Source organism: Acinonyx jubatus, chromosome D1, assembly GCF_027475565.1.
Source record: "Acinonyx jubatus isolate Ajub_Pintada_27869175 chromosome D1, VMU_Ajub_asm_v1.0, whole genome shotgun sequence".
NCBI classification, from domain to species: Eukaryota; Metazoa; Chordata; class Mammalia; order Carnivora; family Felidae; genus Acinonyx; species Acinonyx jubatus.
Window position 1 is genome coordinate 15,810,487 of NC_069390.1, and position 16,591 is coordinate 15,827,077.

General features: G+C 48.0%; 1 protein-coding gene across 50 annotated transcripts in view; it reads right to left on the reverse strand.

Annotated features, from left to right (window-relative positions):
* Positions 1–956: 956 nt before the first annotated feature.
* MADD (MAP kinase activating death domain) overlaps positions 957–16,591 on the reverse strand; it is a 39,820-nt gene continuing 24,185 nt past the window's right edge. For 24 of the 50 annotated variants that reach the window (XM_053203188.1, XM_053203186.1, XM_053203183.1 and 21 more), the window contains 8 exons: positions 15,558–15,668; positions 12,855–12,962; positions 7,025–7,189; positions 6,704–6,776; positions 6,457–6,563; positions 4,231–4,300; positions 2,280–2,326; positions 957–1,946 (listed from right to left, as the gene is read on the reverse strand). In XM_053203188.1, coding sequence (XP_053059163.1) covers positions 1,842–1,946; positions 2,280–2,326; positions 4,231–4,300; positions 6,457–6,563; positions 6,704–6,776; positions 7,025–7,189; positions 12,855–12,962; positions 15,558–15,668 — 786 coding nt within the window. In that variant the 3' untranslated portion in view covers positions 957–1,841. Of the gene's footprint in view, positions 1,947–2,279; positions 4,301–6,456; positions 6,564–6,703; positions 6,777–7,024; positions 7,190–12,854; positions 12,963–15,557; positions 15,669–16,591 lie in introns of all 50 variants that reach the window. The other 26 variants (XM_053203204.1, XM_053203202.1, XM_053203200.1 and 23 more) reach the window with 2 other exon arrangements.

Here is a 16,591-nt window from a genome sequence, read left to right on the forward strand (position 1 = left end):
ACCTCGGCCTTCCCCCACTTGTGTATGTCCTTCCAATGAGGAAACTGAGGCGCTGTGATGGAAGGAAACCCGGGGCTCTCCCGCCTGGTCCCCTGTGCTCTGTACTGCCTTTGTCCTGGGGACCTGTGGTTGCAGCAGCCTGGATGTGGGGCAGTGCTGAACTTCCATGTGGTTCTGTGCCCATAGGGTCTGGGAAGGAGCCGCGCCAGGCTGCTTCGGGGTCCCAGTATGCAACAAGTCCACGGCCCTTCCACACCTGCTTCCCAGTGGGAGAGGGTGGTCCTGTCCGGTGCAAGATATTGGGAACCAGGGGCCTCCTCTGCTCTTCCTTTCACCGTAGGGAGCCTAAATCCAATTATCAGTCTACTTTTGGGAGGAAGAAGCCAGCCAGCCGGTCTCAGAGTGCCCTGATAGTGTGGATGGTCTTTCTTGTCCAGGTAGCGCCAGAGGATTTTCCGTGGCATAGAAAAAAAAAAAATCCCAGGAAGCCTGGTCCTAGGGTTGCTTCTCTTAAGGGTCCCACCCAACCTAAGGCACTCCTGGCCAAGAGCCCTGAGCCCGGGCTCCAGGCTCTGTGAGACGCCCTGGCCAAGTCATACCACCTCTCTGGACCGCACCTGTGAGGGGCCGGGGGGCCCTGGTTTTTCCTTCACTGCTAAATGAATCTCTCTGCTCAAATGTCTAAGCCCAGTTTGGCTGCTTCCTCCAGTGGCCAGTCCTTAGCAGGGCAGCCCTTGGGGGGCTGGGCGGGGGGCATAGGGCAGGAAGCCCCTCCCATAGCCTCTTCCTGGAAGCGGGGTGGGAGGCTGGGGCTTCAGCATGCCAGGACTCCAATGCGCACGATCTCATCTCCCTCCTTCTAGGCCTGGGATGCCTCTGTAGAGTCCAGGGACAGCCTTCCTCAGGCCTGGGCGGAGAGGAGGTGTCATTAAATACAAGGCGGTCAAGAGCCCAAGGAGAGTTAAGGACATTTATTTCACATTCACACATCTGTACATTTTTTATAAATAATGTAGAGCTGAAATATGTACAATCACCTCTTGCCCACTCCCAGGCCATCCCTCCCTTCCAGCACCCAGCTGCCTGCAGACACGGATGTGTATACTGAGCTCGGCTCTCCCCTACCTGGTTCCCGGGCATGGTAGCCAGTGGTCTCTGGAACTCTCCCAGCCCAACCACTCTGGTCTCTCATGCCGAGGCAAAGCAGACCTTAGGGAAATTGCTGCTCAGCGAGAAGGAGCCCCTCGGTGCGGCTCCACCGCAGTGGGAAGCCGTGGCAGGCGGCAGCTACGGGCTTGGGAAACGCGTAAGGAAGGAGGGAGGCTGCCACTCACTCTGCTGCCCCGTGACTCTCCCGGCCTTTCCCTGCCCACCCCTTCTCTGGAGGACAGGTCTCAAGCTCCCCTCACTCTGCACTGAGTGGGCCTTCGCCCAGGACCCAGTCACGCCGGCTCAGAGGAGACGGACAGCCAGAGTCCTGCACTGGAGGGTCATACATAACACCAAGGACGAGGAACCACGACACAAATGTCTCAGGGACACGCAAGGGTGGGCTCGTACTGTACTCAGAGTTCTTACAAGCCATCGGCCCAAAAGACAGACAGACCTCACTCTTGAGCCCTGAGGGGACAGGAGGCTGGTCTCCTGGGAGTGGAGAGGGATCAGGTGGAGGAAACCGGCTGAGTCCTGTGACAGACACTAAGACACGCTGAAACACACAACTCTGGACCAACTAAGCCACGGCTAGGGGCTCGCAGAGGACACACGCGCGCGGCACGGTGCGCTTGCGGACAGAAGACGCAAGCACATCCCCTGGGCTGGGGGGCTCTCGACCCCTCCCATCAGCTCGAGACGGGCCGGGGTGGGGTCCTGAGATCTTCCTCACTGCTACGGACTGCGGCCACATACGAGAAGAGACACAACACAGAGTAGCAGATCTCATGGGCCTAGAGGGAAGAGAAAACCAGACGGATCAAGTTCCTGAGATTCCGGCATCACCACGCGTGGAGGTCTGCCAAGCAGGAAACTCTGCCCTCACACCGGGCTCAGGGCTCACAGCTGGCCGGCGGGAGAGGGGATCTGCGCACGTGTCTCTCTCTCCCAGGGCCGAAGACTGGTTTCGGCTTCAGCTGGACCTGTGGCATCTCGACCAAACTCAGCTCTCAAACCATTCCTAGTGCCCCGTACCCCATGCTCTCAGAGGGCCCACCCACTCCTGTCTGAAGGTCCCCAGGGAGCCCTGCGCACACTGGCCTGCCGGGGTTGGGCGGCACACTCACCATTGGTGTCTTGTACTTGTGGCTCACCACTTCTTTAATTTCAGGAACTAAAACCGGACGGGCAAGAGACAAAACAGAAAGTTCAAAACTAAGAGCGGTAGTGCCAGGCTCTCCCAGGCGGCAGCGCCCGGCACCAGGGTCCCCTTCCCCACCGTGGCACGTCCCAGTGGCTGTGGTGGCTCAGGCCATGCCAGCTTCTGTCCAGCTGCTGCTGGATGAGAGGCCGCTGCCCCAGACTCCTCAGCCAGACCTCTGAGGCCTGCTGTGGCTCCCTGTGCCATGGCTGTGACTCTACCCACTTCCTGGAGAGCCTCAGCAGGGGAGCGGGCTGGCCTCTCACCAGCCTGTTCACTGCCACTGTCCAGGGCCCTGCGGAGCTGCGGTGGGGCGTTCCCACGTTTTGGCTGAGAGTTGTCTCTAGCCTGTGCCTCTCGCCGTGCTGAGATGCCCGAGAACTCATCCCTGTGACCAGCCCGAGACTGTTCATGTTAGCATGGTTCCCTGCACTCCCAGCCTCTACACAGAGGGTCCTTAGGCTGGATGAAGAAGCGGCATGATACTCAACCCACCAGACCTGTAAGTTTCCTTCCCTGAGTGGCAGGAGAGGCCCAGGCCTGCCTGTGTGAGGGAGAGCGTCAGAGGGCTCTGGAGCAGACACACCGAGCGGAAGACAGGCGAGTACAGCACCCGGGGAGGGAGGTGACAGGGAGCATCAGGCAAAATACACACATGTCCACAGCCCAGAATGCAAGACTAAGAGTCACCCCTGCCCCAGCCATGCAGGGGTTCTGCTTGGCCAGAGGAAGGAGTAAGGCCCCCCCGCCACCCGGGCACAGCCATCCTGATGGCCCCTGGAGGTGGGAGCAGGGGGGCATGGCATCACCCTGGGGGCCAGAAAAGGTAGCAGGAGAGTTGGCCACACCTTCTTCCGACCCTGGGAGGTAGAACTCAGGGGGACCCAGGGTTAACCAGGGAATAAACTCATCATAGGTAGAGCAAGAAGCCCAGGTCCTTCTTCTGAGTTGAAAGATTCCCCCAAATAGCTCTCTGGCAGAAGAGAGGAGGGAGCACACAGGGGAGAAAACTCAGAACGAGTGAGCCAGCACGCGGGTGGGGGGAGGCTGAGAGGAAGAGGGTGGGGAGAAAAGGGATGAGACAACTGGCAATGGGAGCGGCTGGCCTGGTTGAAGGGAGCCCATCCCACCCACGGCAGGGCCCAGGCAGGGGCCTGGGCGGAGGCAGCACGAGCCGAGCCGAGGTCACTTTACCTGCTGGAGAACGAAGGTTTTCATAGCAGCGATGGGGGGCACAAAAGAATGAAGCACAAACACAGCAGGAACTCAAAGCCCCAGGGTGAGAACCCACTACACCACTTCTCAGCGCCTGGCTGCAGGGAGGCTGGCTCCCAGCCTCCAGCTACAACTGCCCTGCCTGCCTCTGAGGCCCACGAGGCTCCCTGCCTTCCAGAGTGAGTCTGCCGGTACCACCATGCGCCCTCCTCCAGCGCAGAGGCTCAGGGGACACCAGAGCGGCACCAGGTGGCTACATGGAGCACTGGGCTGCCAGGAGAATCGCAGCAGGCGACATGAACACAGTAGAGCTTGGAAACTGCCCGTCTGCTCTGCCCCAGAACTTTCTGATCACCAGCTGGCCAAGCAAGGGAAGGTGGCACCAGCTCGCTGAGCCTTTGTAGGGGCACCTCTGAACTCTGACCCTGTCTAAGGCCACTTGCTCTTCCGGGACCCACTCCCTAGCAGCTCTGGTCTCTCTTTTCTTTCTTCCTCCTTCCCTTTGCTCATCCCGGGTTCCCTTTTCTTCCCTGTCGCTCCTAATCCTCCTGACCTCTCTGCAGAGGTGGTTCTTCTCTCTGCCTCTAGTCCCTCCTCTGGAGCTCCGAGGTTTGAGTTACTGCCATGTGAGTCCAGACCTAAGAGCAAAATAGTGTAATTACCAAATTCCTCCAGGACAAAGACGCCTCGAACTGTATTGCACTTTTTAATGTGATTCAGCTCTATGAAAACCTGCAAGAGAGGGAGGGAGGGCGGGGTAAGGCCCAAAGGCTCTCCCCCTGCCCCACAAAGCCCACTCTCCCAGCTCTAGCCCCACCCACACACGGAAGACCTAGTTCCCAAAGGGAGGACCAAAGAATCCACACACACACAACTCAAACGCGCTAAGAAGCGAAGACAGCAGAAAGGGCATGTACCTTCCGCTCCTGGCCGGAGGAGAAAGCATGGGAGAGAAATGAAGGCGTTAGTTTTAACGGTCAAACCCAACCCGAAGGCCCCTCTGCTGTCCTGGGCTGCCCGCCCATACCCTCTGCCCAGGGCAGCGCTTGGAGGACACGGTGCCCCAGGGGTCTCCCCGCTCAGCCCATCAGCTCTCTACCCTTCCATGCATCCTCCTCCGGCGCAGAGGGCTGGCACGGGCGCAAAGCTCCCCTCAGATTGTCCTTGGGGTGGGAGGTGTTGGTATCTTCCTTGAAACAAAATCCAGGCTCTCCCCAGAAGTACACGGTGATATAGTAACAGCTACCTCTTAGGAGCAGCTACTAGGAGTTCCACAAATACTATTTGTAATCCTTACACCTATGTGGCCCAGCATGCAGTAGTGCCCTCGTTTTCGAGCTGAGGACAGAGGATCAGAAAGTTTATCTGCCTGTGAGTACTGAAGCTGGGCTCCGACTCCAAGCACATCCTGACTCCAAAGGCCCACTTGTTACCCCACTCTGTCGGACTCTCCCAGAGGGTCCAATGCTTCAACTCCGAAGGACTGTTAGGTGGTGGAAGACGGACCCCAGGGCCATTATCTCGTTATCAGTCAGGGTCTGACTCCCCCTATAGGCAGGATCTCTCTTCTAGGGCGAAGCCCTAAACTACAGACCAGCTCGTGCATGCGGTGCTAATGGTTAGACATTAGGTTGGTCCAGAGGGGCTCTGCTGACGCTGGTACCCAGAAGAGGGCATCTGGCTGTTGTTTAACAAGATCTCTTCTTCAGAAGGTAAGGCATCGGGGGAAGCCTCTAAATGCGGTCAGAAGCCTGCTTCCCCAAGAAGTGCTGGCACCTTCATGTTCCAGAAAAGTACTTCAGTGAACCTCTCTTTGGGCTGACCCTAAGGTCTCAAGTATACTATTTAATACATTAATGTTACTGATAGTAAATATACTGCTGACAGTACACTGCCTGAGCAGCTGTTTCCCATCACACCAAAGCTGCCCGGTTAGATTCCTAAAAGAAGGAGAACTAAAATGGCAGTGGAGGAAGAAAGCCACAGGGTCCAGATGTTCACCTCCCCTGAGTATCTGCTGCCTGGCCAGGGGCTGTGGTGCTTCACACATTCGGACCTGGCTCAGAACCTCAAGGAGAGGAACCAGTACGTCAGGGAAGGGGTAGGGAAGGCACTTGTGTGAAGAGGCAGAACTGGGAACGGACCTGGGATGATGCGCTGGCCTCAGAAAGGAATTAGCTTAAGGAATGTCCACTGAGAGAAAAAGTATCACTGCGTTAAAAGACCAAGAGAAAAAAAAAGTCAGCTCCTATAGTGAATCACAATGAGAGAAAGATGTATTCTGATGTGCTCCCCAGTCAAGGAAAGGGAGCGGGGCCTGCGGAGCAGGGGGCAGAGTGGGGACACTCAGAGGCACGAAAAGAATAGGAAGAAGAATCAGCAGGAGAAATCGGCAAATAAACACACATCCTCCAGATAGGACAGACACAAGCTACTCTCACACACACACACACACACACACACACACACGCGCGCGCTTCACACACACCAGCAACACGTGAGGAGATCAGCTGGTCTAGACTCTCAAAAGCAAAACCACCAAGCAAAAGCACACCCTGGGAATAAGGGAAGGCAGACACTGTGCGAAGAAGGGCCAAGTGAGACGCTCCCACTCACACTGTACTGAGTCTAATGGACGGAGGCAGCCTAGCCACCAAGGCTCCCCCTCTTTCCCAGCCCCCCACGTGGGCGCCCCCCTGCACCTTCAAGGTGGTCACCAACATCACTGTGCCCTCACTCTGATTTCTCTCTCTGGTCCAGCTGCTCCAATCCTCCCACTGGCCCCAAAGGCCCTCAGGCTCACTGGGAAAGCACCGGGACCCGGACACTGAGCCTCACAGCAGATGGAAAAACAGGGCTAGGAAGCCTGTGCTGCCACTGGCACCTACCTGGTTGTGCATGAACTTGAGATTGATCCCTTCTAGGGTGACCTGCAGCAAGCCACCCTCACCCGTCTTCATATCCTGCACGGGGAACTCGCCACCTAGTTCAGGGCCTGTGGTGGGGGAGGAGGTTATCAGCTAACTGGGGAGATGGGGAGCCCCACGCCTGACTTCCTTGTCAGGCCTCTGACACGCAGGAGCATGGGTAAAAATAAACGGAAGGCACTTGCTCGGGGAATCATTCTCTTCTCACCGGGTTTGATGCTTTGCTGTCGGGCAGCAGCTCGCTCCATGCTATCCTTCACACAGTAGTACAGCTCCCGACACTGCAGCACACGGGGGAGAGAGCTGTCCTGTCGTCCGAGCCTTCCGGAGTCCCCCTGCTCTGCTCTCTAACAGCTGCCAAGGGCCTGGGCCGGTGCCAGGGCGCCAGAGACAGCTTCATGTGTCCCACACAACAGCCAGAGGCAAAAGTGGGGCTCTGACATGGACTGTGGAATTTTAACTTCCCTGAAAGAAACTCCAACCTTCGCCCTCAGTGCCCACCCCCAGCTCAAACAGAGCTCATGGGTACCTTCTTAGTATAGAATTTGTTGAGCTGAGTCTCAGAGCCATTTCTACGCCACAAGCACAACACCTTGGTCTTGGGACAGTAGGTCATGTTGATGAGCTTCTCGTACCACCAGCGCTCATACACCGTCCCGATGTTACTACGCAACACCACACAGTCATCACACACCTGCAGGAGTGCACAGAGTGGGTCAGTGGCGCTTGTCTCTTAAAGTCTCCTTCAGCCCAGGCCACACTACAGGGAAAGGGTGGGACGGCTGGTCCTGGGAGCATCCCCACGGTCAGGTTTTCTGTCTTCTGTTCACAGTCTTCCTTTGGTGGAGGCACAAACACTGAACTGCTGGGCATACTGTCCACTAGAAGGTTTACTGGAAGAAAAGGAATCACTGGCAGGAGCCTGTGAGCAAGGAGGGAGGCTCAATCAGAGTTTCAATTTTCTCTTCAACCAGTGTCTGTTACCTCTTAGATGTTCTAGGCTTAAGAGGGTATCTCCTGCCGCCATGTTCCAACCTTAGGAATCATCTCTGTTGACGAGTGCAAAGGCAGAGGATTATGGCAGACTTAACCAAGGAGAAAAAAATGGAACCAATGATTTTCTAATACTGCCTTGATCCTAGTTCTGCATAAATCTTTTATCTTAATTCATTAATTTATTTATTGATGTTTACTTATTTTTGAGAGAGAGACAGAGACAGAACACAAATGGGGGAGGGCCAGAGAGAGAGGGAGACACAGAATCTGAAGCAGGCTCCAGGCTGTCAGCACAGAGCCTGACATGGCGTTCGAACCCACAAACTGTGAGATTATGGTCTGAGCCAAAGTCAGACACTTAACCGACTGAGCCACCCAGGCGCCCCTCTGCATAAATCTTTTAAGTAATTAACCATACAAGTGACACGTGGGCAATGCTTACTGCAAAAGATATTATACAATTCAGGGAGATATAAATGAAAGTGAATGTGAAGTCCTCCTTCACATTCTTTTCTTGTTCAACATTCTCCAATATCTGACTGCATTAGGTTTCTGGCTGTCCCATTACTTAGCTGTGTCACCTTGAACAAGTTAGCCTGCATCTACGTTTCCACGTTTCCTCATGTGAAGATTAAATAAGTTAATGTGCACAGACTTTTTAGAACAAAGCCAGGCACACAGGAAGTACTCTAGAGTTAGATGCTGTAACGATAATAATAATTACAATATAGGAAATGTAACAATGATTATTATGACCCCATCAACGGTTCTCAAGTCTTTCTCCACATGAGACCATCTTCCTGAGTTCCTGAATCCCTCTCTTCTGGATGGCTTGAGGCAGCACCTCAATCTCATCATGTCCAAATCTGAAGTCCACATCTCTTCCTGGGTAGATCCTCCTTCTGCGTCCCCTAGTTGAGTAAATGGTGTCACCACCCAGCTGCCCAAGCCAGACATGAAGGAGTGATGCAAGACTCCTTTTGCCTCTCACTACATCACTGAGTCCTATCCATTCTGAGTCACCCTGGAACTCTCTCCCTCCCCCGCTTCAGCCATTCATTCCTACTTCTTCTAAGTCTAAACTCAAAGGTCACTTCTAAGGGGTCACCCATGACTCCTAGACCCTCTGCTATGTTTTCCCAGACTGCCTACTCCCCTGAGCATCTTCTTTCATAACGCTCATCATACTTTATGACACTGTTTCATTAGCTGACTTCCCTGATGGCTTGTCAACCCTGGAAGGGCAAGAGGAACGATGTCTCCCTTATTCACTGCTGTAACCCCATACCCAGTGTACCTGGCATATAGTATGTGTTCCATAAACATTAAGTGAACAAAAAAGGAATACACAGGACTACCAGGTTTAACCTACAATGTTAAGAGTTACTGAGGCTCTAAAAGCCTTATGAAGAAAAAGATGACAGGGGCACCTGGGTGGCTCAGTCAGTTGAGTGTCCAACTCTTGATTTCAGCTCAGGTCATGATCTCATAGTTCGTGAGTTCAAGTCCTGCAACAGTCTCTGCTGATAGCATGGAGCCTGCTTGGGATTCTCTCTCCCCACCTCTATCTCTGCCTCTCCCCCGCATGCTCTTTCTCTTTCTCTGTCTCAAAATAAACTTAAAAAAATATATATTTAAAAAAGAAAAAAAGAAAAAGGTCATAAAATAGTTGAGTTAGAAATTAAAAATTTGAATTCTGGTCCCAGTCTGACTCCAGGTGAAAAATGAAGACAATTACCCCGACTTCCCATAATTCTTTAAGAACACAATGTCAAGGAGAGGGGCAGGACAGGTATTTATAAGAACATAGGATTTCTAGACTTGAAAGATGATGATAATAAAGTATCATACTTGCCTATGCTGCTGATGGAGGTGTAAACTGGTATAGTGTTTGGAATGGCAATTTGGCAGAATCTATAAAAATTTTATTTATTAAAAAATTTGTTTTTAATGATTATTTTTGAGAGAAAGAGAGATAGAGAGACAGAGTGCGAGTGGGGGAGGGGCAGAGAGAGAGGGAGACACAGAATCCAAAGTAGGCTCCAGGTTCTGAGCTGTCAGCACAGAGACTGACACGGGGCTCGAACTCACAAACCATGAGATCATGACCTGAGCCAAAGTTGGACACTTAACCGATTGAGCCACCCAGGCGCCCCTATAAAAAATTTAAATGTATATAAGCTTGATCCAGAAATTTTCACACTAAGAATCTAGTCTGTAGAAATTCTCATGTGAGTGTGCAAAGACATACAGTCAAGCATATTCAATGAAGCATTATTTTTTTTAAGTGGGAATTGAATAACTCATGGTATACATCCATATAACGCTTGATAGCTAAACATCCATTAAAAAAACGGAGACAAGGGCATATGGCCAGCTCAGTCAGTGAAGCATATAACTCTTAATCTCAGGGTTGTGAGTTCGAGCCCCACATTGGGTATAAAGCTTACTTAATGAAAAGAAAAGAAAAGAAAAGAAAAGAAAGAACAGAAGAGGGAAGGGGAGGGGAGGGAAAGGGAGGGGAGAGGAGGGAAGGAAAAAGAAAAAAGAGGGGCCCTTGGGTGGCTCAGTCAGTTAAGCATCCAACTCTTGATTTTGACCCAGGTCCTGATCTTATGGTTTGTGGGTTCAAGCCCCACGTCAGACTCCACGTGCTGTCAGCTTGGAGTCTGCTTGGGATTCTCTCTCTCTCTCTCTCTCTCTCTTTCTGCTCCTTCCCCGCCTGTATGTGTATGCTCTTTCTCAAATAAACTTAAAAAAAAAGAGAGAGAAGAAAAAAGAAAAAAAAGGAAAAACAGAGATAGATCTATATAATATGTAGACATGGAAAGATGTCGGGCATAAATTAAGTGAAAACAATCAAATTATGTAACAATATATACAGTTTGATACCACTTTTGTAAACACTAAAACAAAATTATATATAAGTAAATTGTATTTATAGAAATATGCATTTTTAAAAATCATCCCAAACTCTTTGACAGTGGTTACTTCTGAGACTTAGTACTGAAGGAAGTGAAGGGAAACTTTCACTTTTTATTTACTTCTACATGGTTTGAAACTTTCACAACATATACTGTTCTACTTCTGTAATTAAAAAAAAAAAAAGGGTAATAGAGAGGATTTTTTAAAAGTCTTTGCAAATTGCTCTCCAAGTGATCATGCGGCCAGCAGGCTATGAAGAGATGAGAAAGGCTAAATTAGTAAGCTAACCGTAGTGGGTGACAGAGTGAGTGAGGTACAGTCTTATTTGACACTTTAAAGGAGAGGGATTTGGGAGGTGACAGATCCATTCCATACTCCAGGGACTTTGTACGAGGCTCCCCTGTATGGTGGGGAGTGTTAGTCCTATACTTCAAGGGATCTTCTCTATTTATTTTTTCAAAGGAAGAGGAAAGCGCAGGAATCACCTGCTACCTGCATGTGGTGCAGACGTCCTAAGTTAGCCCTCAACTCGAGCAGACACCTAGCCAAATTCTAAAGTTTCACGGTGGCATGAAAATGACTCCCTTCTCAGCTACACCAACACGAATGTTCCTGCTTCAGGGCAGAACTCCTGCCTCATGTCTGATAAACTATTTGCTCCAAAAGCTGTGGATGTGAAAACCCAACTCAACTAAACCAAAAGGAAGAAATACTTGTAAAAATTAATTGATTTCACTACTTTATATGGGAGTTGTACTTGGTCCCTACGATTATGTAGAAGAGATTCATTTTAAAATAAAAAATACAGAAATAAAGATAACATAGCCAACTGCCTTTACAATCCTGGAGTAAGGAAGGTTTTTCTTTTTTCTTTCTTTCTTAATGTTTATTTTTCAGAGAGCGCAAGCAGGGGAGGGGCGGAGAGAGAGGGAGACACAGGATCTGAAACAGGTTCTGAGCCATCAGCACAGAGCCCGATGCGGGGCTCGAACTCACAAACCGTGAGATCATGACCTCAGCTGAAGTCCAATGTTTGACTGAGCCACCCAGGTGTCCCTAGGAAGGTTTTTCTACCTCTGACTCAAAATCCAGAAACTATTAAAAATTAATAAACTTAAAAATTACAGTTGATTAATTCAACCACATAAAACTAAACAAATTCTGCATGGCAAAAAAAAAAAAACATAAGCAAACTCAGAAGACTCATGAGGAATTTCACAGTGGATGGAGCAGGCTGCCCACATCTAAATCCATTAATCACCAGGAGGGAGATGACCATATGGCACAATAGGCAATATACAGCACCACCTACGAAGTATTCTTGCCAAAATACTGAATCTGAAACTCATCAAACCTCAAGATTGAACTACTGGTTTATAAAAAATACAAGTGGTGGAAAAACATGTTGACACCAGAGAGATGCAGTCAGATGCAATCAGCAAAAAAATCTAGAATGTGAGATACTCCATATGGCACATTGCTTCAACAAAATAAATGGCAAAGTGGGAAGGGAACCATTATATGTTAGGAGATACTTCAGAGTCAGATCAACCAAGATCATTAATGCATTTTTTTCCTTTGGTTCAGTGATGCCACTCTGAGAGTTCTTGGATAACTTGCACTTGTGTGGAAGGAAGAAGGCATGGCATCACGCATAGTAGCACCATTAGCAATAGTACAAACGTGGAAGAAAAGCAAGGGCACATATATATTGACTGCTTAAATCAACTATGGTACAGTCATATCATGGAATACTACGCAGCTGTAAAAAGAATGAGAACCAGAGGGAATAGAGTCAATAACATTGCAATAACGTTACAATAATGGTGACAGATGGTGACCGCACGCATCACGGTGAGCCATGCATGATGTACAGAACTGTCGAGTCACTGTGCTGTATGCCTGAAACTAATATAACCTTGTATGTCAAATCTTCTTCAACTAAAAGAAAAAACCCATGAGAGCCCTCTGTTTGTACCGACAGAGAGATCTTCAGGATATGTTCAATGAGTGCACTACCTTTCTGTAAGAAAGAAGAAAGATCAGAACTGATGCGCACATCTTATTGTGTGTGTGTGAAGTACCACTGGAAGAAACAAAAGAAACCAATACAAGTGGTTACCTATAGGAGGGAGGGGCAAAGTGGATGGGAAATTGAGACGGAGGGCTAAGAAAGAGAACAAGGCTTCCCCATGCCTACCATTTTAGTTGTCTTGACTTAGGAACGATGTGACTACATCATCTATTCAATATATATTTAAAAGAAATGATGGGGAATCATATATTATATCATTTGCATAAGAGCCTGACTATTAAATGGATAAATGGGTCACGAAGATGAGTAAGTGGGAGAAATATTCTGGCATCAGTTCTAGAAGCTCCTTGTGACTCCTAAATATTCCTTTGAGACATCTGAACTAGCATGAACTAGCATTTACCTCCATGAAGAAGATATCTCCATTTGTGTCTGTCCCCGCATGTACCACAAATGTCTGCTTCTTCATGTGTCGGCTGCCACTGGACCGGATAGAGAGGTCACGTCCATTCTGAGAAAAGAGAGATCTGTTAGACACATCCATATGTCTCTCTCACAGAACAATCTGGGCCGAGAATTCCGCCCCCACTCCACCCTCCCCCTCCGCCCCTCCCACCCCTCCCACCCCTCCCACCCCAGCTTCAGCAATTAAATTCCTATCAGCTTACTTAGCACAGTGCCATCTGCTGGCTATAGGCCACTAGGGACATGTTCTCAAACTTTTTGGTCTTGGGACTCCTATACCTCTTAAAAATTGACAATCCCCAAGAGCTTAGGTTTATGTGAGTTAAATTTGTAGATATTTACCATACTAGAAATTAAAACTGAAAATATTATTAATTCATTTTAAAGTAGTTGATCATTCATTAATAACACATGGTAATATAAATAACTTTTTAAAATAACAACCATATGCCCCCCCCCATCCAAAAATGAGAAGACTGGCACTGTTTTACATTTTTGCACATCTCTTTAATGTTTGGTTTTTAAAAAATGGCTGGATTCTCATATCTGCTTTTTCATTCAATCCATTGTGACACATTGCTTTGGTTGAAGTATATAAAGAAAATCTGGTCTCGCAAATATGTATTTGGAAAAGGGAGGAGTATTTTAAGAGACAGACAGCAAGAGCACAAGCGGAGGAGAGGGGCAGAGGGAGAGAGAGAGAATCTTAGGCTCTATGGGGAGCGTGGAGCCCAACATGGGGCTTGATCCCAAAACCCCGGGATCACAAAATCAACTGATAAATGGATAAAGAAGATGTGGTATATATACAGTGGAATATTATTTGGTGATGAAAAAGAATGACATCTTGCCATTTGCAACAATGTGGCTGGAACTGGAGGGTATTATGCTAAGCAAAATAAGTCAGTTAGAGAATGACAGATACCATGTGATTTCACTCATATGTGGAATTTGAGAAACTCAACAGATGAACATAGGGAAAGGGAAGGAAAAACGAAATAAAAACAGGGAGGGATGTAAACCATAGGAGACTCTTAAATACAGAGAACAAACTGAGGCTTGCTTGAAGGGCGTGAGGGTGGGTAAATGGGTGACGGGCATTAAAGAGGGCACTTTTCAGGATGAGCACTGGGTGTCATATGTAAGAGATGAATCACTGGGTTCTACTCCTGAAGCCAAGACTACACTGTATGTTAACTAGCTTGAAAATAAATTAATAAAAAAAGAAAAAAAGAGTTGGATGCTCAACCAACTGAGCCACCCAGGCGCCCCTGAACATTTTCTACTTTGTTATATTAAATCCATTTGTCTGCCTTACATTTTGAGTGTATCTTTACTCATACTTGAAGTTGTAACACAGATTCCACACAGTGGTCTTTTGGAAAATACTGGTTTAAGTTATGCAGCTCTTCCAAATATTGACACATTTCATTACAGAATATAAAAAAGATCACATTCATTAATATCAATCCCATTGCGGCATCTGGATGGCTCAGTTGTTTGAGCATCCAACCCTTGATCTTGGCTTAAGATTCTCTCTCCCTTCTGCCCCTCTCCCCCTCTTGCAATCTCTCTCTAAAAAAAAAAAATCTGGGGCATCTGGGTAGCTCAGTTGGTTAAGTTTCCGACTTTGGCTCAGGTCATGATCTTGTGGTTCATGGGTTCAAGTTCCACATCAGGCTCTGTGCTGACAGCTCAGAGCTTGGAGCCTGCTTCAGATTCTGTGTATCCCTCTTTCTCTGCCCCTCCCCTGCTCATGTGCTCTCTCTTTCTCTCTCTCTCAAAAATAAATACATATTAAAAAAAAAAAGAGTGTTTAAAAAAATTTTATTTAAAAAAATGTCAATCTCATTAGAAAAGTCTTTAAATATCAGGAAAACTCAAGCCTAAAAGTCTGCCAAATAAATACCCAACTCTGAATAACCAGTTAGTCATTCTTTCAAGTAAAAATGATGTCTCATGACCAAAGCTGACAGTTCACCTTGCAACTCAAACTGTCACAAATTGCTTTTCCTTGAAACAATCATCGTTTTGGTTTGCAACACAAACACTTTCTCTATATTTCTCATTTTGTCACATAAAATATTCAAAAGGTGAATAATCAATGATCAGATTTAATAAAATTAATGAATGTTAACTCTTTCATCAAGAACACTCGTAAGTGAAACTATTTTTCATTTTTCTTTCTTTTTTTAAACTGAGAGGGCCCTCCATGGCTACCATCACACTGCCTCACGGTGTGAAGGTATCCAGGAGCTGTAACTATCACTGCTTTTATACCATCAGTACAAATGTCAACCTGGTAAAAAAGGCAAAGAACATTTTAGTATTATTATAAAAGTAGTTTTTCAGCTTGTGGATCCTCAGGAGTCCACAGACCACATGTTGAAATGGCTGCACTAGGATGGTTTTAGGACAGAGAATCCTATCACAGATGAACAGAAAGACTAAAGCCTCATCTAGACTCAAAACCCTATTTTCAAAACTCAGTTTTCTGAAAATATACAAGCCAAGAAATGACCTGTAGGGAAGCCTGTGCACTGGGCGACAAGGCCCAAGCCTGGGAGGCGACAAGGCCCAAGCCTGGGAGGCGACAAGTGCAGTGGGAAGGGAGCCTAAGGAACAGCCTGGCTATGCTTACCAGGTTAGCCAGCTGATCAAGCACTTCATTGATTTGCTGGCTGTACACAAGCCCAATATGCGACTTTCCCATCAGGCGCCTCACCTTCTTCCGGATGTCATTCTTATTTACCTAGAAAGTCAAAACAGGATCTTAATGAGGGATCTGCTCTTGCAAATGAGGTAGAGGGAACATACAAGCAAGTTTCTGACCATTTGAGACAATTCGGAGTCCACATCACTGAATAGGAGAGAAAATACTCAACTGTCTATTCTGCCAACAGGCTGGGAAGGAAAACCTTGGTTCTGTGTCTAGATGACTTCTGCAGAAAAGTAGCTTTTAGAGCAGGTCTGGTTCAAGTGGACAGGGGTTCAAGAAGACACCTCCTCCCTAACCCCAACCAATACATAATGTTCACCCCTAAAGGGGCCCTAAAACCCCCTGGGGCTCCTCAGAGTATAGTTCAGAAATGATGCCTTAGAGTAGTGACATTCTGGCTTGGTTGTAGCAGAGACACCTTCCCAGGGTTCGGGATCATCACTCTTTCTCAAGCAGAGTTAACTGGTACCCCTGGAGTTCAATAGAATGGAGTGAACTTACAGCAGAAAATGAAACAAACTAAGTCAGCCTGTAGGGTGTTCTCGTTCTCTGCATCTGATCAACCCATCCCTTCATCTTCAGGAGGGGAGAACAGGAGGAGGAGAAACCCAGGGGCTCACTCTCAAAACAACTCTCTTCTACCCACCAACCCCAAACTCATGTTTCCCTTTCAAAACAAGACCCCTCTATTTGGTAATATTCTTCTTCCACAGGTATAACAACTAAGTACAACCAAGTCAAACTAGAACATACCATTAATTTTTTAATGAGTAGCTCTTTTTACATCTATGGAAAATTCTATATGATAAAGGGCTAGTGCTAAAAAACGAATTCTGACTATCCTTTCTAAGGTTTTAGAAACTAACACTTAAAAAATTTTTTTAATTCATTGTATTCTGTAGGGCGCTCTACTGGGATCCTAGAACTACTAGCAAAGGAAGCCCATTTAAATTTCT